General features: G+C 35.0%; 1 protein-coding gene and 2 long non-coding RNA genes across 4 annotated transcripts; 1 reads left to right on the top strand and 2 right to left on the bottom strand.

Annotated features, from left to right (window-relative positions):
- On the bottom strand, positions 1-2,677 carry LOC122081852. Of its 2 annotated transcripts, XR_006141242.1 has the most exons (3): positions 2,277-2,677; positions 903-1,011; positions 1-574 (listed from the first exon to the last, which is right to left on the bottom strand). It is a non-coding gene; the product is annotated as an uncharacterized LOC122081852 (long non-coding RNA). The 2 variants fall into 2 exon arrangements; XR_006141241.1 differs by having other exon boundaries at positions 1-1,011.
- A 2,036-nt stretch (positions 2,678-4,713) lies between these two features.
- Positions 4,714-6,237, bottom strand: LOC122081853. Its single transcript, XR_006141243.1, has 3 exons — positions 5,613-6,237; positions 5,119-5,443; positions 4,714-4,868 (listed from the first exon to the last, which is right to left on the bottom strand). It is a non-coding gene; the product is annotated as an uncharacterized LOC122081853 (long non-coding RNA).
- A 10,909-nt stretch (positions 6,238-17,146) lies between these two features.
- LOC122081850 lies at positions 17,147-20,684 on the top strand. The gene is made up of 8 exons (XM_042649199.1): positions 17,147-17,480; positions 17,947-18,333; positions 18,599-18,714; positions 18,817-18,931; positions 19,486-19,798; positions 19,899-19,969; positions 20,263-20,306; positions 20,433-20,684. The coding sequence occupies exons 2-8, from the start codon at positions 17,963-17,965 to the stop codon at positions 20,444-20,446; spliced, it is 1,044 nt and encodes a 347-aa protein (XP_042505133.1). The 5' UTR covers positions 17,147-17,480; positions 17,947-17,962; the 3' UTR covers positions 20,447-20,684.
- Positions 20,685-25,302: the final 4,618 nt, after the last annotated feature.

Below are 25,302 nucleotides of genomic sequence, written 5' to 3' on the forward strand. Positions count from 1 at the left end.
TAGCAAAAAAATAAGAGACCTTCAAATGAAGAACTTCTCAGTCTTAACATGTACATAAGATAGAAGCACACAAACACATATAAAAGCAAACTTCTAGGCCCATATAATAGTACTAACCAAGTAATATAAGAAACATGACACCCCAAGACAGAAGAAATAATTACATAGAAATATCAGCAAAATAGATTTCATTTAGAAAGAAGAAGGGGGGGGGGGGGCTTCCAGTCATGAAAAGGTGTTCCTGCATTACCAAGGATTCAAAAACAGTTAAAAATTACAAAAAGAATAACTATAAACAAGTCAAGGAATAAAAGGGGAAAGAGGGGAGAGAGAGAGAGAGAGTTCTATTACAGAGAATAACATCACGTTATGGCCGCCACGTTGGAACCATATCCGTCCATTGCAATCCACTTTGATATTCTATATCAAGTACCACATCTCGTACTAAATCACCAATCCTATTAATCGTTTGTTGACCAAATCTATAATCTTCACCAATTAGTATCGCATGTAACGTCAGGATGTATTTAAATCTATCATCCTTCTTCCAGAAAAATGGATTTGTCCATAGAATCTTTCAAAAGAACCGCAAAATAATTAGCAAGTAAGATTAAATAGTAATAAATTAAAAATTAAATAAATAAACATTACAAATAAATAAGCTAATTGATAAGTAGAATAGACACCAAAGTATATTAATCCAGTGGATAAAATATTGTAAAATTTCAATCGGGTAAAGAGTAAACAACTTAAAAAACTCAACTCAATTTGTCACTAGGAACTGCCCATATCTCTTGTTTTAACTATCTGATTTTAGCTGAAACCCCCTAATTTGAACGTTCATGAGTATTACATTATGCATTACACTAGGAATCCTAAGAATCTTTACAATAAAATCTTACGTCGTCCGCAGTAGAGATCGGAAATTGTCCAACTGTCTCAAATATGGAATTTCATGCCTCATTACTTCAATTAGTTGAAGATACCCATTGAAACTATCCGCCTCATCTCCTGTGGATACATTTAATGAAAAAAATTAGAAGCACAGTATATAAGATTTAGTTAAAAAAATGTGAACATAATGTGGAGAATTAAAGCCCATCATATCATGTCTCGAGTCTCTTTGTTTATGCTTCTTTGCAAAGGACTGCTCATGACCTTCTAAATATATATATATATATATATAAAGTTTAAAAAATAATAATAATAATAAAGTGAAAATTTTCTTCAACTTACCTTTGATATGCTGAATAAACTTAACTTTATTACAATCAGTTATGACAACTGAACTCGGAATATCTACAATCTTCAAATTATAATTCTGTATATCTTCCAAACCTTTCACTATGCTCATGCATTATTTTAAAAAAAAATTATAAAAATTAAAAATGAAAATAAAAAATGGGAAAAAATAATATTGCCTGATCACACTACCCAGCACCCAAGGGGCGAAATGACCACCCTGCTCCTCTTGTTTGATGCCCTGTATACCTCTCATTGGCCTCTGTGGGTGCGAAGGCCATGCAATCAAACAACAAACCTTTGCCAAAAAAAATTATTAGGAAATTAAATTAAATTTAGATAAATAATAAAAATAGAACCTGATTATATGTTGTAGTTCATTAGAAGCATAAAGAGGTCCATAATGCTCGTCTACAATGACAGGTACTGTTAAAACGTTCATGTATTCATCGAATGATTTCATTTTTAAAAGACTAAAAAGTCGGATCCATTAACCCGAGTGCAAGTCCATGGTTTCAATATAAAATCAGATGTAGTTGATCTCAAAACGTCCCCATATGCTCTACAAGTTTCCCATGAAACACTACCTTTCTTGTGCTTGTGGTAGCTAAAATTTCTAGAATATATCTCCTCATACCAAGCAACTGAGTGTAGCATTGGTTCATGATAAGTATATTAAGCTGAATATGAGCAACTACAGAATCAATATCTGATTCCATTTGTAAATGATTTTAGCTGTCATCAAATAAATGCTATTAAAAAAATAGAATCAAAACTTAGACAACATAAATAATATAGAAAAAAAAAAAACGAAAGTAACAAAACTAAATCCACATTAGAAATCTATCTTTTCCAAGGTTTGCATCGGATAATATACTTTATACGGAGAAAAAAACAGAAGCAACAGAACTAAAATAGATTTCTCTATTTAAAAAATAATATTTATACAAAATAATACGAGAAAACAGAACTAAACAAGAATGTAGATTTCTTTATTTAAAAAATAATACGAGAGAGAGAAGAGAAAAACATACAAAAAGAACCACTTAGAAGCTGCTGCCTTGATTCTTGCCTTCAACCCGAGATATCCCAAGGAAAATAGAAATGGCAGAATATAAACGGTTTCAGAGAAGAAGAAGAACAAGCAGAACAAGAAAAAGAAAGGGCGCAAGTGTAGAAATGAAAAGGAAAATTAGTTCTATGGTTTTGAGCGGCCCTCTCTCCTCCCATAGGAGAGAAAGACTTACAAAAGAGAACCACTTAGAAGCTGCTGTCTTGATTCTTGCCTTCAACCCGAGATCGTCCCAAGGAAAATAGAAATGGCAGAAAATAAACGGTTTCAGAGAAGAACAAGAACAAGAACAAGAACAAGAAAAAGAAAAAGAAAGGGCGCAAGTGGGAAAATTAGGCCTATGGTTTTGAGCGGCCCTCTCTCCTCCCATTGGACTATGCAGAAAAAAGTACTTCTGGGATGCAGTCTTGCAGAGTACAGTGTACAGTACTGCAGTAAAGAGAGAAGATGAAGCTCGGATTTGGGTCGGTTGGTCGGGTCAATACCGAAACCTCTCCCTTTCAAACCCGGAGAGGCAGTTCCTAACCATGAACCTGACGGTACCGATGAGGGGATCTTTGAGGCAGCCGACGGCGTAGATCTTGATGGAGACGGCGGAGGTATCGCTGGAGAGGAAGTCCAGGGAGACTCGAAAGATGAACTCGTCATTCCCTAATCCCTAATCCCTAATCCCTAATCCCTGGGATGTCCACGCAAGTGCGGGGCTTGGTGGTTGGGCTAACCCACGCCAATGCGAAGGTATCTTTGGTGATTACATCAACCTTAAGAGGGTATTGTAGTCTAAAACAAAATTCTTCCTCCAAGCTTATGGATGTCAAAGTTCAACCGGAATCGATCGGACTGATCGAAATTGATCGGTTTAGGCTGAACAGAAATGAATCAAACCCTATTGGTTGAGGTTTATGAAACCAGTAGAAATCGAATTCAAATCAACCAGAAAAACAAACTGAACCTGATTAAATTTGAGTTCGGACCAATAGTAAACTGAAAAACAAAAACAAAGAAACGCATACTTTTCCTATTGATTTCTTTTTGTATACATGTAAAAGCGACACCAAACCACACCGAACTGGATAATATAACATGAAAAAAAAAAAAAAACTGACAAAAAATCGGATTGAAACCAAAACTTCAGTGACATTTGGTTTTGAAGTTGGTCCAGTAGCATATCAAAACCAGTTCAGCCTGACCATAACCGGTTGAAACCAACCAATTGATTTGAAGTTGGTCCAGTAACATATCAAAACCAATTTAGACTGATCAAAACCGATTTAAACTAACCGATTGATAACCTTATTGAAGCTTCTGCCAACCAACGTCTCCTATTTGTGTGCATCACATAGGATGGGATAATCCATGCAAGGTAATGTTGAGGATTAATGTCTTGTATTCTGTGGCTTGGGTTGTGAGCCTTCAATGTTTGGTATATCTAGGGTTTACTTGGTGTAATTTCAAAAAAGGAAGATAAATGTTGTCCCAAACGTGTGGCCCCTGTATTAAGCCAATGAGAGCATATGCATGGCATTGATCACAGGGATCTTTCATTTTGTAAAGGGTAGGGTGATCATTTCAGTGGATTGTTTCTAGGTGGCTACACATTTTTTTTCCCCTTTCAAAAATTGTATCTTTATGTTTCTTTTCTAAATTGGTAGCAATGGGGTCATTACAGTTAAGAGGAAATTTTTTGTAAACTGATAGGCAAGAAGAGAGTTTGTAACCGTATTTTCCATTGTTAGTGAAGGCTGCTTTCACCCTATTATAAAAAAATAAAAAAATAAAAATAAAAATAAAAATAAAAAGATTGCTCTCACCTCACCATAGACGATTCAATAACGTATGGTTGTTTTATTATTCTTTCTTTTGTTATAGTGTGTTTTTTGCATCATATATAAATCTCAATTGTGATTCAATGTCTACGGTAATAACCCTCACAAGGGCCAAACATACCAGTGCAAATAACTCAAGGAGAAATTCTCATGAGAGGAGATGATATCTTCTTCAATTGAGTGCAATAATAGTTCTTTTTTTCTTCTTTTTTTTTTCGCATTCTATAGAAAATTTATGTAAAAGATCAGCTGCTCGTATAATTACTTGGTCGAACAAGTCAACATCCAATGCCTCTCCCAAGAATCGGATATGATTACCATTGTTGATGGGGTTTTCTTTCAATCATAAATCATTATTTTTCCTGAAACCATAAATCAATACGATCAAGTTTTAGAATGATGATTGGTAGGTCTGTAAAATTAAAGTTTCAGCAATAACTATCGGTTCCGTGGGTTTTGGTCCCATTGGTTTCTCGTCGAGGTTTCTTATTAGTCTGTTATTAGTATGGTCTCAGTTTGTCATAAATTAAAATATATATATATATATATATATAAATAGTTAAAAAATAATAATAATAAAGTGAATTTTCTTCATGTTACACTTACCAATTCCTCCGGTAAATTGAATATACTTAATTTTATTACAATTTGTTATGACAACAGAACTCTGAATATTTGCAATCGACAAATTAAATTTCCGTATATCTTCTAAACTTTTCACTATGCTCCTGCATTAAAAAAAGAAATGTTGTTAAAATTAATAATAAATATAAAAAAATGGGAAAAAAGAATGTTTCCTGATCATGCTACCCAGCACCCAAGGGGGCAAAATGACCACCCTGCCCCTCTTGTTGGATGCCCTGCATACCTCTCATTGCCCTCTGTGGGTGCAAGGGCCATGCAATCAAACAACAAACCTTTTCCCTAAAAAATTATTAGGAAATTAAAATAAATTTAGATAAGTAATAGAAATAGAACCTGATCATATGTTGTAGTTCATCAGAATGAAAGAGGCTTATCAGACTCATCTAAAATGACATGCTCTTTTAAACCTTTTATGTATTCGGAAAAGAATGACATTTTCAAAAACGAAAATGTGGGATCCATCAACTTTAGTGCACGTCCATGGTTTCAATACAAAGTCAGATTAGAGTACTGCGATGACTGTGGTAACTGAAATTTTTAGAATATATCACACCAACTAACTCCATATCCCATTGGTTCGTGATCTCTTTTTTTTATATTAAGTTGAATCTGAACCATTATAGGATCAATATCGGGCTCCATTTGTAAATGGTTTTACCTGTGATCAAAGTAAATGTTATTAAAAAAATGTAATCAAAACTTGGACACCGTAATATAGAAAAGAAAGAAAAAAAAAAAAAAAGAGAGTAACAAAACTAAATCTACATTAAAAATCTGTCTTTTCCAAGGTTTGTAATGGAGAACATACTTTGAGTTGATGAATATACCATGATTAACCAGAGATAACGTTGCGAGTCATTTGCAGTGCAGTACTAACACTTTATTCACCATTTGATTTTGATCCCTCTATTTAAAAAAAAACAAAAAACAAAAAACAAAACAAAAAAAAAAAAAAAACTAGAGAGAGGAGAGAGAGACCTACAACAAAGATCCACTTCGAAGCTGTTGAGTATTGTGCAGTAAGCAAGCGCCTCTTCTCAGGCTATCTAGGTTGTCTGGTAGCTGTTGATAGAGTTCCCACCTCTGCTGACGTCCAGACTAGAACCATATCCCTTCCACTGCCTTGATTTTTGCCCTTCAACCCGAGACCGTGCCAACCCCTTCTTGAGGGAAGAAGCCCTCCTACCTTTCTCAAAGAAATAGAAATGGACAGAGAAGAAACATACGGCTTCACATAGAAGAAAAAGAAGAAAGGTGCAAGTGTTGAAATGAAATAAGGGATTTAGGTTTAGGGTTTTGACAGTCTTCGGCGCTCCCTCCCTCCTCCCATTGGATTATCGGGGTTGGCAGAGAAAGTACTTGCAGAATGCAGTCTTTGTCTCAATGGGGTCGACCAAAATGGTTCACCTCCTCATCTTGGTTTAAAACCAAAAACCTTTAACTGCAATAGGGTAGCCCCTTGTTTAATATAGACATCACCAACATACATGGTTTTTTTTTTAGCTCAAAACCCTGGTCCTACTCTTTATAAATTGAAGGACTTCGTTTTCCCACACCCCTAGAGTTTCTCCCTTGACCTACAGGTTCAAATGGTATCCATAGGGTATAGGAGAATCGATCACTCGTAAATAAGGGGTAGACGTTTAACATTTTTTATGGTTGTATAGTTCCTTTTACTGCACGATGCAAGAAAACTATCCCCTGAATTTGAAGCAATCTTTAATTTTTCTTCTTTAGCTCCATTAGGAGAGGGCGTGGGCATATTTTTTTTCATATCTCTTCTCAACTTTTAGTTACTAGGACTTTATCCTTATTATCAAAGGTGGAGCCAATGTTGCACTTGGCAAAGTTCAATTTTAAATTAAATTATGATCCACTTGTTAATATTTTAGTTTATTAAACTGATATGATAGAATATATATATATAGGAGGATGGAAATGAACAACAAATTCACAAAATTGTGCTTTAAAAAAATTGCATTCGCCTTTATCCCCCCTTATAAAAAAGGTGCCAAGTGAATACGTGTATAGTATGGAAAGGATTTCTCCCCGTATCATCACGGAAATTTTACCAAATAAGTCTACTTCCTTTTTCATAGAGGGTGTTGTAAAATGGATCAAGTTTCCCTTCACCCATATTGAATAAGAATTTCTTCATCATGGTAAGAGATAGCTTCAACCCCAAACAATAGGGATGGAAGTTTATGAGTGAACGATTGTCACATCACCAATAGTGGGGGGATCTCCACCGTTGGTGAAAGAAAACTTTCCCCCTTAAAATTCATTTGAAGAACATATCATATGGCACATATATTTTAACCTACTCAATTACAAGAGTTCCAAAAACAAATATTTTTGTTGAGTCCAGGCATGGGAACTGCTTTACCTTCCTCACATGGGATTTCACCATCCGAGAGGTATCCGGACCACAAATCAAAGCAATTGTTATACTATCAACTCGTGGTCTGTTAGCCCATGAATAGTGGGATCTCATAAGGGAAGATCATGTGGGGAGAAGATACATACTCAATTTGTTTGGTGATTAATAGATGAATATTTGATTCCTTTTTGTTTTGGAAGCTATCAACTTGTTGTTTCTTTCCCTTTTCTATTAGGACTTTTTTTACCTCTGACGGCTGACGCAAGTGCTGATAGCATGCGTCATCATGACGTCATTGTATACTCGATCTACGGCTCCTATTCACTATTCTTTATATGTATCGGACGGCTTAGATTCAAAGATACTTTTGAGATTTACGGCCAGATCTGCCCCTTTGTTGAGTGCACTGCCATCGTATCCTACGCCACTCCTTTAAAGATTCTTTTTTGTGTGTTATGGTTGCCCAACTTCAAATGGCCATAACTTTTTAACCCTAACTCCAAATGACTCCATCCAAGTGTCTGTGTCTTCATTTTTTCAAGCTCTACACAGTGGAAGCAAGAAAAACCAGTTTTGAGTAAAGGAAGACTATGATTTTTCCAAGAGAAGCTCCCCCTTTGTTTGGTCTTTGAATGAGCATGAATGTTTGATAATAGTTGTTGTTAGTCCATTAGAGGAGGTAGAAGAGGTGATTTGATATGGTGATAATGCATTAACTCAAAAACAAAAAGGAAGAGAAGAAAGTAAGGAAGTGTTTGTTTGTTGTTGCTTTGAAGAGCAAGAAACCAATGAGAGAGAATGTGTGAGCACCAAACTTGTCAGTACAAGTTTTTAGTCATCTCAGGCAATCGATTGTGAGATTCTCTAACCTTATATTTACATTATATGCATGTATAATTATATATATGTATGTTAGGGTTAGTTGTGGATAAATTGTATACATGCTAGGTTAGTTGTGAATGAATTGTAAGCATGCTAGCTAGTTGTGGATGTATATGCTAGACAACGTTTGATTGTAGGGCATTGATATAAGCTATAATTTATTGTATTCTTATGTTGAGTGCTTAGTGGGTGCTAAGCTCTGAGAGTGGGTGCTCCCGTGTAGTGGGTGTTACACATTGTACAGGCATTGCGAGTGTCATCTCAGCTTCGGCTTGAGAAAATTGGTTGTAGGTGTAGTCAAAAGTAGTGTATTGAATAGGTACAAAGCTTTTACAAACACTAATCCGGAGATACAGGTAAATTATCGAACCTCGTAAAACCCTGTGTTGTGAGTGTACTTATTGTTTGCATTATATATATATATATATATATATTGAAATGCATGGAATGCCGAATGAGTGTGAACACTTGGAAGTACCTATGAAAGGCTGAGTGTGCATACGAATGTGTGCAAATAGGGACAAGTACATAGATAGTTGTATCAGGGTTTGCCGTGTTAGATATCGAACAGGTTTTGGAGATCGAAATTGGACTCACTAATTCCCCCTCTCAGTGACTGCCGGATTACAACATTAAGGTGCAACTCCAATAAGTGATTGCAATAGAAAAAATTGAAGGTAATACTCTATATTTGACTGTGTACGGAAGATAGAAAAATAAAGAGTTTTAGGGAAAACATAGACTATTTGTCTACAGAACACTAAGTAAATAATACTGACAGAGAGCACTTTTAGTCACAGTAAGGTTTCCCAAAACATAACAGAGAGCAAATTCATTTTGGACTTCTATTTTATAGAAAAAGGAGGTGTATATACAAGTACGGGGGTGTCAGTATACCTATAGGTACATGTCTAAACATATACAGATACATGTCTTATGCCAATGGGTATGTATGAACTATGAACTATTGTACAGGTAAAAAAATTCAAATTCGAATTTTGAATAAAAAGATATATCTCTTGACACCCACACTTGTACCCGTACCTGTACCCGATCTCAGCCCAACTTGGCTCATGCGTGATTCAAAAGTACCCCAGGAGACCCACACACACACATGAGAAGGGAGAATTACTCTCCAAAAAGGCTTGCAAGTTGTCTTTACTTGTGCACAAACTTGTTTCAAAAAGCAAAAAAGGGGGGAAAGGTTTTAACATTATTTGAAACTTTAAATAGACTAAAGTAACATTTGATATTTTACAATATAAAATCCAACATCTTATGTGATTTCGTTTCTCACCCCCTTAAAGAGTTTCTCTGTAATGTGAGATTCTTATCACGAAGATTGAACTAGCAAATTTCTGAGACATGGCAAATGGTGTGCAAAATAAGCCGTCATAGGTGCATTAGCCGTGAACTGATGCTGACGATGACCTTTGCTAGACCTAGGCTGACGTCCCTTTTTCCAATTTAGTATCTGATCGGCGAGCATTCTTGTTCTTCATTAATTGGTGATTAGATTACCGGCTGGTTTTTTGCATTTGCATAAATTCAGGTCATTTTGGGGTGCCACGGGCGAGAGGTTCCGCTGTGAACCAAGAAGAAGGGTGCAACGGGTAGGGTGAAATAATCATTGATTTAAGATGTTTTAGGTAAAGATATAAGGGTAAAATCATCTTTATCATTTCTCCAGTAGTACAGCCTATGGTGGCTCCCTGAGTCTATCTCTATCATCCCACAAAAGAGGGATAAATATGCCATTTCATAGGATGAGGAGAGAGAGAGACTCAAGGAGACGCTACCATGTGCTATGCTATCGGATAGAATTATGAGTTAATTGTCCCTTAATAGAATATCTGTACAATTGATAAAATATTCCATTGGTATTATTGTCATTTTCAAGGATAAGTAGACGCAACATTGTTTAGAGTGTTGATTGTTGCATTTCATTCTGAAAATATATCCCCATTCAAAATATCTGATAAGATTGATAGTTTTTTTTTTTTTCCCCTTATTATTTTTAGGGTTAAACCTAGGGGTGTCAATTCGTGGCCCGACCCGACTAAACCGATCGGGACCGACCATTTATAGACCGGCCTGGCCTAGACCGTTTATTAAACATGTCGGGCTTGAGCCCTGCCCGTTTATAAATGGTCGGTCTCGGTTTTGCTAATTGGACCGTCGGGCGCCCGATCGAGACCGATCGAACAACGTCCGATCGAGACCGGCCTATTGTGCACCGACTTGGCTGGACCCTTTAATGAGTGTAAAATACCTATTTTACCCCCCAAATTAAAGAATAAAAACTAAAAAGTAAAGACATGTTCACATTTTAAATAATGGTTATATTTGGTATCGTTTTTTGATTTATTTTCATTTTTTTATGCTTGCATGAGTGGGCCGGAATATAAGAGCACATTTTAAAGAGGCCCCGTTTAAAAACCGATTAAAGTCCGTTTAACATTAAACATGGTCGTAGCCCGGTTAAGGCCCGACTAAAACCCGATTAAGGTAGCCCGATTATAACCCGAGGCCGATCGACCGAATATAAAGTGTACCATGCCCTCAATAACTAAGTCCGATTAGTTAAATGGACGGACACGGTGTAGCCTTTGAAAGTCTTCAAGACCGATTAAGCCCGACCAAAACCGAACCGGCCCGACCGGTTGACACCCCTAGTTAAACCTTGGTTTTATTATATGATGGTGTTCAAACTATTAGGCTGTGTTTGGTAGCCAAGAGAAGAAAAGAAAATAAAAGAAAAAAAGTACACTTTTTGTTCTTTTTTTCCTTGGGTTAAGAATTTTTCATTGCACTTGGTATGTCTTCACCCAGGAGAAGATTCTCCTTTTCAAATTCAAAATCCCTCTTGAGAACTATGAAATTTTCTTTTGCTTCCCCAAAAATTTTCTTGCCAAAAACACAAGAAATCATGAGAAAATATGAAAACATAATAAGACAAAAATGAATGATTACACAATGATTTCCTATGTGACTATTTATCTCATAAAATTCAAAATTTTTTGAAAATTTTTTTTTTTTTCTTTTCTTCTCTTGGTAACAAAAAATACATGCTCTTTTTATTTTCTCATCATTTCTTATCTTTTCTTCTCTTTTATTTTCTTTTCTTCTCGTGGCTACCAAACATAGATAGCCTTAATTAACTATTTTAAATGTGTCAATAAGAGTAAGATGGATAGATCATTGGTAGTCTAAGCGAAGAGAATAAAGGTAAGAAAGTTGAACTATTATGAGTATTAATGAGGGTATTTGTTACCTTGTTCAATAGGAGGGAGTTAATGATAGTCCAGACAAATAATTCAAGGATAAATTCTCAGGAAAGGATATCATATCTTCATCAACGGGATGCAATACTAGTTTTATCTATTTACATTTTACAGAAAATCTATTTAAGATACAGATCTGTTAAGAAAATTTTCTTGGCCAAAAGGACCAATCATGAGACCTGGAGACACATCTAATCTAAGAATAAACTGAATTTAAACTCCAAATAATAATAATAATAATTATTATTATTATTATTATTATTATTAATGTCAATGACAACCGGGTATATACAACTCTAGTGCAAAAATTCTTATGTACATATGGTAACCTTTCTACTTATTTGTTTTCTGAAACGGGATAAAATACTTATCAGGTCACAAGGAATAGAATGAAAGATGGAAACAAAGTATATTCGAAATCACAGTTTCAAATGGACCAACCTGAAACTGACCCGATACAATATCAGATTCTTTAATATCTTGACGAGAGTTACGATCAACCTATGAAATAAATGTAAACTTCCACTGAACGGAGAGAAAAAATACATAATATATTTACTTAGAAGAAAATCATTTTCTAATATTATGGACCCATCCGATCAATTACTGTGCAACCATTTATTATAAACTGTGCTTTCATCCCCCTACCAACCAAAATGAAGAATCCCAAAACCCCCAAATAGCAAGAAGTTTCTGATGGATTGTGATATTCTCTTACGTGTCAACTAAGAAGTGAGTAAGGTATCAAAATGGATCAACATATATGCCACCTCAACAGCCTTCGGTTAATTTTGATCATTGGTTCTCATTCGACCCTGGTATGACCTGGTCCATGCGGTTGTAAGGTTAGTATGGACCCGCAAGACTAGCCAGGCCAAAGGCCTGGATACGCATCGTTAACAAAACAAAAAAAAATCCACCACTAATGGGGGATTTGGATTAACATCCACTGGACATTTCTCCCACAAATAAAAAGCTAGGGAAAAAAAAAGACACCTTAACAATTGCATCCGTATGCGCACTTTAATTTTGGCTAAAGTCTTGTCTCTATGGATGATCAAAAAAAGAGTTCTCCAAAGTACTCGAAAACCGGTTGAAAGCAAAATGTTTAGAAATAAAGACATTTTGACAGTTGATTTTATCCATAAATGAGCTTCATCACTCTACAAAGACTTCGATACTTTAAATACGAGAGATGGACTGATGGTACGAAGATGAAATCTACTATTTTTATTACCATATGCTTTCGAGAGGTATCTATTGTGAAATGGAAAACAGGAATCAAGCAATCCTGAGGACCAAGGTTATTCTCTTCTCTAGGAATTTGCAATAACAATCATTGCTCAATACTTTCAATTTGCAATTAAAAAAAAAGATCAATTAAATGTTTTAAAGCCCATGCTTAAACTTGTTTCAAGAGCATGTGTGTAGCTGTGGTTGAAAATTTGAGAAGTAAAAAACACTCGTAAATATGTTTGTTTTGGTGTGAAGACTTTGAATATTAGGCTAAATGGTAGCAGCGTTTAAGCGTTTGTACTTCAGATTTTTTCTCAATCATCGAAACATCGATAGATGTCACAGAGTCACAGACGCTTCAACCCGCAGATTGGTTGAGCAAGTACTCTATTAATAAAAGGGTGGTTAAGATTAATCTAGAAGTAGATTAACGGTTGAGATTAAATATGGTGTTCAGAAGTTGGCAACGCTTAAGTTTCCAAGCCAAACTACACCGTTCCCAATGGTTCTCTCCCCTAATAAGAAAATCAGAAGCAAAATTTCAGAATTCAAAAACTCAGCCCTTATTAAGGTTTCGTTACTGGCTCATATATGGTTTCTGACATCTTTTGCAATACCTATACAACTAATGAAAGGAAAGGGAGAGTTTGCCATGTCGTCATTTTTGTTTCTCTCAGTGCAATAAAACTAAAGAGAGAGTGACTTTGGCTTTAAAGCTCGCTACTATTTGTCAGTGCAATAAAGCTATGGTTTTAAAGCTCGGATCAAAATCTTCTGTTTTTCTCATTGTTATTTTTTTTTATTTTATTATTTATAGAACACGGCATGTGGACAATAGAGAATTCAACGGTCAATATTAGATGAGGATTATTATATTCGATACGTTGTTCTTAAAGTTATCCACGTATCGTATTCTGCATATAAAAAAATAAAAAAAAACAGAAATGAAAAAAATAGACGATTATTTTCCTTACAACTCGTTAGCATTTGTCAACAAAACCAAGGAGACAGTGACTTTGGCTTTAAAGCTAAGGAGAGAGTGACTTTGGCTTTAAAGCTAGCTAGTCATTGTCAGTGCAATAAAACTAATAAGGAGAGAAGGACTTTGGCTTTAAAGCTAAGCTAGTCACGAGACTTTACGTTCTGCGCCATAAAGCAACATTCAATGTCACACATGTATGTACAGCTTATACGTACAGGTCTACAAGTACTCATCCAATCGAAGTTGTATAGCTAACGTACAGTTCCACAGGTAACATTTGGGTGTTGAAAATTTTTGAAGATATGAAATTAATGCATGAGAGAGAACCAAATAAATACCTTATTAATGAGCAAGTGAGATGTTTTAAGAACTTTTATGGAATTTACTTGCTTCTTACCAGAGGCAGGTAAGATATTAAATAATGGAGGATAATGGAAGAGGAATGCCCCGGATGATGACATCCCAAATATGTTTGGACGAGGTTTTGAGAATGATTTATTTGACCACATCCCTTAATAAAATATCTATACAATTGATAAAATATTCCATTAGTATTATTGTCATTTTCAAGGATAAATAGAGGCAACATTGTTTAGAGTGTTGATTGTTGCGTTTCATTCTGAAAATATATCCCCATTCAAAATATCTGATCAGGTTTTTTTTTTTTTTTTTTTTCTTTTTTAGTTCAAAACCCTGGTCCAACTCTTTATAAATTGAAGGACCTCGTTTTCCCACACCCTAGAGTTTCTCCCTAGACCGATAGGTTCAAATGGTATCCATAGGGTATAGGAGAATCGATCACTCGTATATAAGGGGTAGACGTTTAACATTTTTTATGGTTGTATAGTTCAGGCCAAATACAGGTATACAAGTCTTGAGTTCCAAAAGGAAAATCCAAGTGAAGTTACAAGGTGAAGGCAGAGAGAGAGAGAGAGAGAGATCATGGAAGAGAAAGGTAATGGGCTTGTGGACTGATTGGAGAACTTCAAAATAATAGAAAGACCATTGAAAGGCTATGGGGATGAACAAGATAACTTCAAAGGCTATAGGGATGAACAAGATAACTTCACAGTTTCATTCTTAATGGAATTTGTGCCGTTAAATTCTTAATGAAGCCCAGGTGGTTATGATGTGAAAATTCTGTTAAGCTGCACTTGATTCTGTCCCAATGATTTTGAATTTGAGAATTCAGTTTCTCCTTAAAGTTTCTACATTCTATCTGAGGATCATTGATGATTTGATTTGGCAGATGCATCTGTCTATGCTTTATCACAGCTAACCAAGGATAACAATCCAGCAATTCCATATAATTTTTCGTGTGCTTCAATTAGAATATGGAATCTTGATTAAAAGTTCTTGTAAAGGTTTCCATCAATCATCCTCACTAAAGATGGATAGATCATTGGTAGTCTAAGCGAAGAGAATAAAGTAAGAAAGTTGAACTATTATTAGTATTAATGAAGGTATTTGTTTCCCTGTTCAATAGGAGGGAGTTAAATGATAGTCCAGACAAATAATTCAAGAATAAATTCTCAAGAAAGGATATCATATCTTCATCAACGGGGTGCAATACTAGTTTTATCCATTTACATTCTATAGAAAATCTATTTAAGATACAGATTTGTTAAGAAATTTTTCTTGGCCAAAAGGACCAATCATGAGACCTGGAGACACATCTAATCTAAGAGTAAACTGAATTTAAACTCCAAATAATAATAATTATCATTATTATTAATGTCAATGACAACCGGGTATATACAACTCTAGTGCAAAAATTCTTATGTACCAATGGTAACCTTTCTACTTATTTGTTTTCTGAAAACGGGATAAAAAACTTATCAGGTCACAAGGAATAAAATGAAAGATGGAAACAAAGTATATTCGAAATCACAGTTTCAAATGAATCTATCTGAAACTGACTGGATACAATATCAGATTCTCTAATATCTTGATCGAGAATTACGACCAACCTATGAAATAAATGTAAACTTCCACTGAACGGAGAGAGATAATACATAATATATTTACTTAGAAGAAAATCATTTTCTAATATTATGGATCCATCTGATCAATCACTGTGCAACCATTTATGATAAACTGCGCTTTTATCCCCCTACCAACCGAGATGAAGAATCCCCAAACCCCCTAATAGCAAGAAGTTTGTAATGGATTGTGATAGTCTCGTACCTGTCAACTGAAAAATGAGGAAGGTATCAAAATAAATCAACATATATGCCACCCCAACAGCCTTCAGTTAATTTTGTTCATAAAGATTTTACTCATCCATTGCTCTGTTAATCCACCACTAATGGGTTGCATCCACCGTACATAAAGTCACATAAAGCACCTCTTCTGCGCCATCATAAAGCCACATGAAGTACCTCTTTTGCGTTCAATACGTCATCTGCCACTGTCCATTACAATAAAAGAGAGAGAGGGAGTTTGGCTTTAATGCTTGTTACAACAGAGGAGAGAGAGAGTTTGGATTTAATCCTTGCTGTCACAGAGGAGAGAGAGAGTTTGGCTTTAATGCTTGCTACATAGGAGAGAGAGAGTTTGGCTTTAATGCTTGCTACAAGCTTTAATGCTTGCTACATAGGAGAGAGAGAATTTAAATGCTTGATGCTTACTACTCAGAAGACTTATGTGTTTTACATCTATCTGCTGCCCACAACAGCCTTCAGTTAATTTTTCTCATAAAGATTTTCTTCATCCATGGCTCTGTTGGTCCACCACTAATGCGTGGCAATCACTGGACATAAAGCCACATAAAGACCTCTTCTGCGCCATAAAGCTACATGAAGCAGGGAAAACATCATCTGCGGAGGGCATCATTGGGGGAGACCTGCAGAGAGCCCTTTAGCCCTTTAACAGATTAACGGTTGAGATTAAATATCGTGTTCGGAAGTTGCCAACGCTTAAGTTTCCAAAGCCAAACTACACCGTTCCCATGGGTTCTCTCCCCCACTAAGAAAACCAGAAAAGCAAAATTTCAGAATTCAAGAACTCAGCCTTTATTAACGTTTCGTTACTGGCTCATACAAGGTTTGGTTTCTGACATGTTTTGCAATACCTATACGAGCAATGAAAGGTGAGGGAGAGCTTGCCATGTCGACATTTTGTTTCTGTCAGTGCAATAAAACAATGGAGAGAGTGACTATTGGCTTTAAAGGCTACTAGTCATTGTCAGTGCAATAAAACAAAGCTAGTCATTGTCAGTGCAATAAAACAATGGAGAGAGTGACTTTGGCTTTAAAGCTAAGCTACTCACGAGACTTCTACGTTCTGCGCCATAAAGCGACATTCAATGTCACACATGCATGTACAGCTTATACGTACAGGTCCACAAGTCCTGTCCTACTAATGATCCAATCGAAGTTGTATAGCTTAGGTACAGGTACACAGCTGACGTTTGGGTGTTGAAAATTTTTAAAGATATGAAATTAATGCGTGAGAGAGAACCAAATAAATACCTTATTAATGAGCAACTGAGATGTTTTAAGAACTTTTATGGAATTTACTTGCTCCTTACCAGAGGTAGGTAAGATATTAAATAATGGAGGATAATGGAAGAGGAATGCCACATGATGACATCCCAAATATGTTTGGACGAGGTTCTGACAATGATTAATTTGACCACTTCTAATTGGCTTTGTTTATTCACTTTTGGTTTAAAATATAGTCTCTATAAATTGAGCTGGTCATGTTCTACATTATTCAGAACGATTTCTGAATCTGATCTTCCTCCTTCACACTCATGTCCCCTTCTTCGACATCATCGGTCTTCTCCCATGTTGTGTGAAGCAAAGATTTTGCAAGCAAGAAAGCACGCCGTCTCTCTTCATCTTAGACCACAACATTAGAACTTTGCTTCGGATTAACGTAGAAAGTGTAGAAAGTCTCCTCAGAACTCTCAAAGCTTCCATTTCAGGTACTTGTAAAAACCCTAGAACTTGTCCTTTGGCATATTTCCTTTGAAATCTTAACACAGTCGACTATGGGAGTTAAAGGCTCTCTCTCGCTCCTCGATATAGGAAGGCCTAATTGATCAATGGTATCCAAGACATGTTAAGACTATCATGTTTTGAACATTGTATTGTGGGAGTTCATACTAAGAAGCTTTAGATGCTGAAGTGGAACATCCTTTAGTTGAGAGGTTTTACCTTACCCAAAAAAAAAAAAAAAATTCTCATTATCAAGCTAAAGTCCAGTATTTACTCTGTTGGGTCTGTTGGTTTATATATATATACATATGTTTACTATTATTATTTATGTTGTTGGTGGTTAACTTATTATTTACTTATTTGTTTTAATAATTTAATATTTTAATTAATTTATGATGTTATGAAATCTGAATTCTAATTTGCATTTCCTAATTACATCTACTTTGATGACAGGAAAAAAAAAATCCAAATGGAGCTTGAGGACCAGGAATTAATTGATCAGGTCGAAATCAATATAGTTAATGGAAATCATATGCAACTAAGAAGTTATCCATGGGAATGCAATAATCCTTTTAGCATTCATGCATATGATCATATGAACACCTACACACGAACATTTCATGGCTTCACCAATTATATTCATTGTGTAACTTCAAATGATGCACCAACATATGTCCTGAAACCATGGACATGTACGCAGATTGAGGGAAACAACATTTTGGTTTTTGATAAGGTCACTAATTTGTTGCCATACTTAAATGCTGAAGGAAATAATGTCTGTGTGAATATCCAGAATCATAAACCTTACGCTCCTACTTCGAGACTAAGAGATGTAACAAGGTTATTTATTTATTTATTTTTATTTACATATCTAAATTTGTTTAATTTACTAATAAATTTTTAAGGAAAGATTTTGTTGCCTGGTTGCGTGGCCCTTGCATCAACATAGGGCCAATGAAGGGAGGCACAAGACATCCAACAGGAGGAGTGGGTGGTCATTTTGCCCCTTTGTGAGTGGGCGTAGGGAATGCGACTAGGAAGCATTCTTTTTCCCATTTTTTAGTTATTATTAATTTTAATAACACTATTTCTTTTTATATTGCAGGGGATTAATGAGAGGGATGTGCAACATATATGTATCAAGATTAACAATTGAAAATATTAGAGAATCTGTTGTTATAACAGAATATTCGGAAGTTCGGTTTATTCGCCTTATAGAAGGTATTAATAAGAATAACATTAAGAAAAATTATACTTTATTAATTTTTTTTTTAATTAATTGTCCTTTATTGTGTCTCTAATTTTTTTGTTAACTTGTTACAGATTACAGTATACAAGAGAGAACGATAAGAGACTTCATCAATATTATTGAACAATTACAATTTTTTGTTCCACAGCTGTACGAGTTGATCAGCTATACCCATATGCTGAGAACATCGTAAGATTTTATTAAAAAGATTCTTAAGAAGTTACAGATCTTATGAATGATCTAGATTTCTAGTGTAATGCAAGATCTAATAATATGAGAGGAGAACCTATGCCGAAAGTTTCAGCTAAATCAAATGGCTATGCAATAGATATGAATAGTTTGTATTGACAATAGGAATAGGGGGTGATATGGTAATTTTGGGTACTGAAGTTAAGGTTTAAGAAGTGAAGTTAGGTCATTGATTTCAGACTTAGTTTATTCTAATATCAGCGGCTTTGTTAGGTAATGAAAACAGAATCACATTTGTGTTAATGGAGGTCTAAACAACATTTTTAATAGAGGTAAGTATATAATGGGAGAATTAAAAACGTAACAAGATCTAGCCGTTAGAATAGGATTAGATTTTATTCAATTTCTGTATTAGAGTTAATGAACAATCAACTATAAAAAGAACTTATAAAATTCTATCCACTATATTAGTGTATGCTGGTATCTATCCTACTTATTTAGTTTATTTATTTAAATTATATTTGTTATTATTTAATCTTATAATTATTTTGCAGGTACTCGTATGATTATTTCTACAACCATCCCTATTTTTGGACTTTGGAACATAGGTATCATTATATCATGAATATATGTGTGGAGTTCGAGATTAATCCATCGGATCGAGAATCTCAGGAAAAACAACAAAATATTTCTGGTGTTATAACTCATATAGTGCAATATATCGAATCAAAATACTCAGTAAACCATTGGTCAGTTATGTTCCTAGAAGGCTCGATGTATTTTACTTTGGCGACCGGCGGCAATTATAGTAAATCGAAAGACTTAATACGATATATCAGAAACTTAGATAACCACAATTGGACTAATGTAAGTATTTAATTTAAAGTTTTAATTATTAATATTTTGATTTTTTTTTGATATATTTTGATAACTGACAACAATTATTATAATTATTATTTTTTTACAGTACGGAGAGATTGATTGCATGATTTATTCAACGTTTCCGGATTTGCTTCCCTTGTTATATGAACATCTTGGGTAAGTTTTTTAATTTTCCATGAATAATTGAATATAAATTTTAACCTTTTTTTAAGCCATTCTTAAAAATGATAAAGGTTTATATGACTAATTACAAGCATTCACTTATCATATACCCTTTAAATTTATGACACTGACGTTATGATGCTTGTTGGTTTCAAGTGGTAGAATAGTACAAAAATTCATTTTTTAATTAATTTATTTTTATATCTAATTATGTATCATTTTTAATCTTTTATTGCTTCATTATGAATATCTAAAATCCTAACTTTATATAATTTGATGATTTAAAGGAATTTGGTTCCACATCCTAGACCAATAATTTTTGTTTGGAGCGGTAAGTACCAATGAATATTTATTATTCTTTTACTGTTTTTAAGGTTACCATCTGTACATAAAAATATTTTGCGATCTAGCTTTGCTGCCATTGACAAATTTCATCTCCTTTTCTCTTTTTGTTCAGATCTCTATCATTAGATGTGTCTCCAGGTGATTGGGGATTCCACAGTTGGTTTGTAACGTGTTTCATTTGTGATTTGTCATTTTTAACCAGTATCCCGTTGTTGAAGATATTTTTATTTTGAACAAATATCATGTTCGGCTTTCTTTACTGTTTGCAAACCCCTAATAGACGACTCTTGGTTCAGCTTCCTGCACGCTCCCAGATTGTAAAAGTGAATTATTCAAATCATACAAGCATATGCGTAATTCTTTATTCCCAAGTCACACTCGTGGAATAGCTTCAAAGGCTGCTTCATGAATTGAATGTTAGCCAGATAAGATGGAGATATTGTGTGGCAGAACCCAAGTAGTTGGATATACAACTTAAATGATAATATGACCAAGGGCAAGAGATTTCTACCTGGTCCCGTGGCCCTTGGACCAGAGCGGAATCGGTGATTCCTGGTTAAAAACACTGGAATTGTTGGAATATTACTTGAATATGCTGTTTCAAGAGTTTTTTCAGACCGATTCAATAGGACTCGAATCAGAATCTTCATTGATCACTTGTGTCACCAATTACACGTTTTAAAACCCTGACTATATCCAGCCATAATCACAAACAGAAGCCGAAGCAGGTAAGAGGTTTCAGATTGCAAGTAAATGTAAAATATTGACATTTTGGTATTATTGATCTTGAACAAAACTACTAATCTGTACAGTAGTGCTTCAGTTTCGCCATTATACATATTTGGGACAGTTGACATCTAAACCTGTCTTGACAAACTTCAAAAAGGAAAATGCACCTCTAATTGAATGGGTCAATCCTTGGATCATGTTCACTTGCCATTGCCATCCCTGTACAGAGGCGTGTAGCCACATGCGTCAACCATGAATAACACCGATAAATATCGCTAGTAACGGCCAAAATGTGTTTTTTTTTTCCCTTCCCAGCAGATTCAGATCAATTCCAGCCGATACCAGATCCAATACTGTGAACTAAAACCATGATTGAAGCTAACTCACCATAATTTAAAATTAGTAGCATAATATAGGTTTTCCCAAGGAAATAATAGGTGAAGAAACCTTTTCTTTTGCGACATGAGATAGGTAAGGGTATAAATACAAGAAACAGAAAGTGAGCAAATATATAGAGTATTCAAGGACAAAGATAAGGAATGTACCTTAATTGCATGGGCAAATGCACATTATGAATAAAATCTGCATAAGATGGGCCCCTAATCCCAATTTAAGCTCCAGCTGACACAACAGTAAAACCAGAAATATAAAATCAGATGGGATTTATGTTCCAACAAAAACTAAGAGCGGTACTTCAGACAAGGTGTTCCCTATAACATGAAATCCAATCGGGTTGAATTGGATCACCCCAAAATTGTTGTTTTACTGCCCTAACCCTCATTTTCGTACAGGGATCAAATATGTTAAATTAGCCAGAATGAATCGACTCATTTGATCTAATTGTAGAAACCCATGTGGGGATGACTTCCCACATTTTCTCACGATTCTGATTTTTGAAACAGTGATCTCGAACATATGAATCCCTTACTGGTCTTCTCTCTCCTCTCTAATCATGTTGGCTTTTTCATGTGATGATAGTGTGGTGTGGAAGGTTTCTCTCACATTTGGGGGCGTGGGACACAATTTTCCCTTAATGAGTTGAGTCCCAAATCCCCAATCAGACTCGAAGATAAAAAAAATGTCCTTAACTACAAGGGTATATTTCTTTTCCTATAAATGTCAAGACTGAAGAGATAATAAGATATTGACCCACTTACATCTCTTTCTCCTTTTCTTGATTTATATACCTATGTCATGATAAAATTCTTTTAGTATGAGGGAACCTTCTACCAAAAAAAAGTTATGAGGGGAACCTTTTAGTGAGAGGGCCATGGAATGAGTTGACAAGCCAATCATATGGGTTATTGTTGGGCCTTCCCGATCTGAGCCAGCTAACTCATTTCCCTATTTCCTCTACCATTCTTACCAACTAGACCATATCGACTAGATCCACTCATTTATGGCTCAAATTAGCAAAATTCCAGTGTGGAGAACATAATGGTGCTACTGGCCTTATGTGGGTGGCCAAGGATTGAAGAACCAAAAGAGATAGGGACATCAACATTTCAAGTTTTTTTTTTTTTTTTTTTGGTCTTTGGATTAGAGGGAGCAGGCTTGGGTGGAACAAATACATTGAAAATAGAAAAACTCAAATGGTGTAAAGGTCTAGCTGGTATATAAAGTTATTCAAAGTGCATCAGTTATACTTTGGAAGTGGATTACCTTCAATACTTCACTTTGTGTCTAGCCTCAGATGCCTCTCATTTAGGTGGCAGTACATGTGGCACGTGTAATTGTTGTTTTGATGTCTACCATGTTAAAGTGTTCAATCCAAAAATCTTAAACTACTAAGTGGAGAAGCTCAACTAATGAATGATATCATTCAAAAACCTACAATTCTTAAGACACTCACATCACAAAAAGTCAAAATGTGTGGCTCAAGGTTCACCATAAAAAGAAGGAAGAAGTTTTCCTTCACCTTGAGTGAGTTTCATCACTCCATTTTAGAACTTACTTAAAATACCCCCACGGCTTCGGCATCCATCTAAGGCCCGCTCAAGCATCGGGCCAAACAGTGTACAAGCATTTCAAAATGTTTGATAATTAAAGTTGTAGTGCGAGAGTGAGTGTGCGAGAGAGAGGATGGGAGTCTCTCATATCATTTCATAAAGGCATAAAAAACTTCCCACAATGGGGCAATATGGTGGGTCTTATCTCTTTGAGGACCTGAGGTTATTAATAAAGTGTGGAGTGGAAAGGGAGAAGATTAGTAAAAAGCTAGAAACCCCATCTTGCCGTTGAAGTGTCAGGTAACATCTTTGTTGTTTCTCGTTTCATTATCACTTATGAATTTTCGTTTACCGTGGCCTTCGAGAAACTTGATCCGAAAAAAAAAAAAAGGATCATTTTTGAAGGGGGACTCCAATTAAGAGAAAATCAGCCCAAGATAATCAGCTATAGCTGGTGACTCATGAGCCAATTTATCCATTTCATAGTCAGTAAAGTTGAATGTACCTTTTAAAAGGTTTAGCTCACAATTCCTCATCATTACATACGTAAAGGATAGAATAGCTTACTATGCTCATACAGTCTTTGACTCTTGAGAAGTGTTGTTGGGAACACTGATAGAGGTGACAGCCATTGCAAATCGCGGTCCTATCCCTTTGATAATTGCATCTACGTTTGCAAATTGTAGAGGTTGTTTTTACAAACTACTCTCTGCAGTGAGTGCGGCAGTGCGATGACATTGGATGGATTAGATCAAATCTTATCTTAAAGTTACAATCATATTATTAGAGAAATAAATATTAAAAGATTCTTTTCCCTAACGAGAGCAATGCACGGTGTTGGGCCAAATACAAGAATAGAAGTCTTGAGTTCCAAAAGGAAAATCCAAGTAGAGCTACAAGGTGTTAGAATGCAGTTAACCCCAGAAAGTTAGAAACAACGAAGGTGGGAAGGCATCAAGAGGGAGAGAAGCACCAGGAATTGACAAGAATAGAATTTGATAAATAAATTTTAGAAGAAATGAAGAAATCTTTAATAAGGGATTTTGTACAAAGCTACACCTCTCGAAAATTATGGAATAACCAAAGGGTATGATTTTTTATATTATGTGGTTGGTCATGTAATTTTAGCAAGCATACATTAGGTCTTTATACTATTGTTGGAAAATCAGATATTGACTCAAAAACAATGAAGGTGGGAAGGCATCGAGAGGGAGAGAAGCTCCAGGAATCGACAAGAATAGAATTTGATAAATAAATTTTGGAAGAAATGAAGAAATCTTTAATAAGGGATTTTGTACAAAGCTACACCTCTCGAAATTTATGGAATAACCAAAGGGTATGATTTTTTATATTATGTGATTGGTCATGTGATTTTAGCAAGCATACATTAAGTCTTTATACTATTGTTGGAAAATCAGATATTGACTCAGGCGAGTCGATTAGTATCACAATCGTCGATTTTGTCAGCTGCTTGGTACTCAGCCTTGGGATTTTGGCCTTGATGTTGGATATTCTATTTATTCATTCAATCCACAGCCTCTGACGAAACAGAAGGACTTCTATATTGGATTGGAATACCCATCTATATTCACAATGTGATGGAAAATTAGATATATGAATAGCTCATATATAATAGTCAATATCTAATATTACATACACGTCTTTTTTCCATAAGAAAGATTAGTTCCAGCGACGTCTATAAAGCATAATAGCAGTGCTGGTAGCCTTCTCTACTTAACTAACAAGAAGTGGAGTATACAAGTTCCACTCTTGCATTGTATATATTAAAGGATAAAATATCATTAAAGCATATGGTATCTTCAACAACGGGATACTAGTTCAAAAATGACAAATCACAAATGAAGACACATAGCAAACCAACCGTGGAATCCCCAATCACCTGGAGACGCATTTAATGACAGAAATCTGAAAATAAAAAATAAAAATAAAAAAAGAAAAAAAGAAAAAAAAAGAAAGATGAAATTTGTCAATGGCAGCAAGCTAGATTCTTTATACAACCCTAGAGCAAAATATTTTTATATACAGATGGCAACCTTAAAAGAATAATAAATATTCATTGATACTACTCCAGACAAAAATTATTGATTTAACTCAGGGGCTGAAATCCACGGCCTTTAAATCATCAAATATAAAGTCAGGACTTTAGATCTCATAATGAAGTAATAAAAGATAAAAAAAAATGATATATAATTAGATATAAAAATAAATTAATTAAAACGTGAACTTTTGACTATTTTAACATTTGAAACCAATTAACAAGCATCATGATATCAGTGTCATAAA

Source organism: Macadamia integrifolia, chromosome 6, assembly GCF_013358625.1.
Source record: "Macadamia integrifolia cultivar HAES 741 chromosome 6, SCU_Mint_v3, whole genome shotgun sequence".
In the NCBI taxonomy this organism is placed as follows: domain Eukaryota; kingdom Viridiplantae; phylum Streptophyta; class Magnoliopsida; order Proteales; family Proteaceae; genus Macadamia; species Macadamia integrifolia.

Coding starts and splice junctions, on each gene's coding strand:
- LOC122081850 (XM_042649199.1), top strand. CDS start 17,963: ATGGAGCTTGAGGACCAGGAATTAATTGATCAGGTCGAAATCAATATA. Junction 18,334..18,598: donor AGACTAAGAGATGTAACAAG/GTTATTTATTTA, acceptor TTTATATTGCAG/GGGATTAATGAGAGGGATGT. Junction 18,715..18,816: donor GTTTATTCGCCTTATAGAAG/GTATTAATAAGA, acceptor AACTTGTTACAG/ATTACAGTATACAAGAGAGA.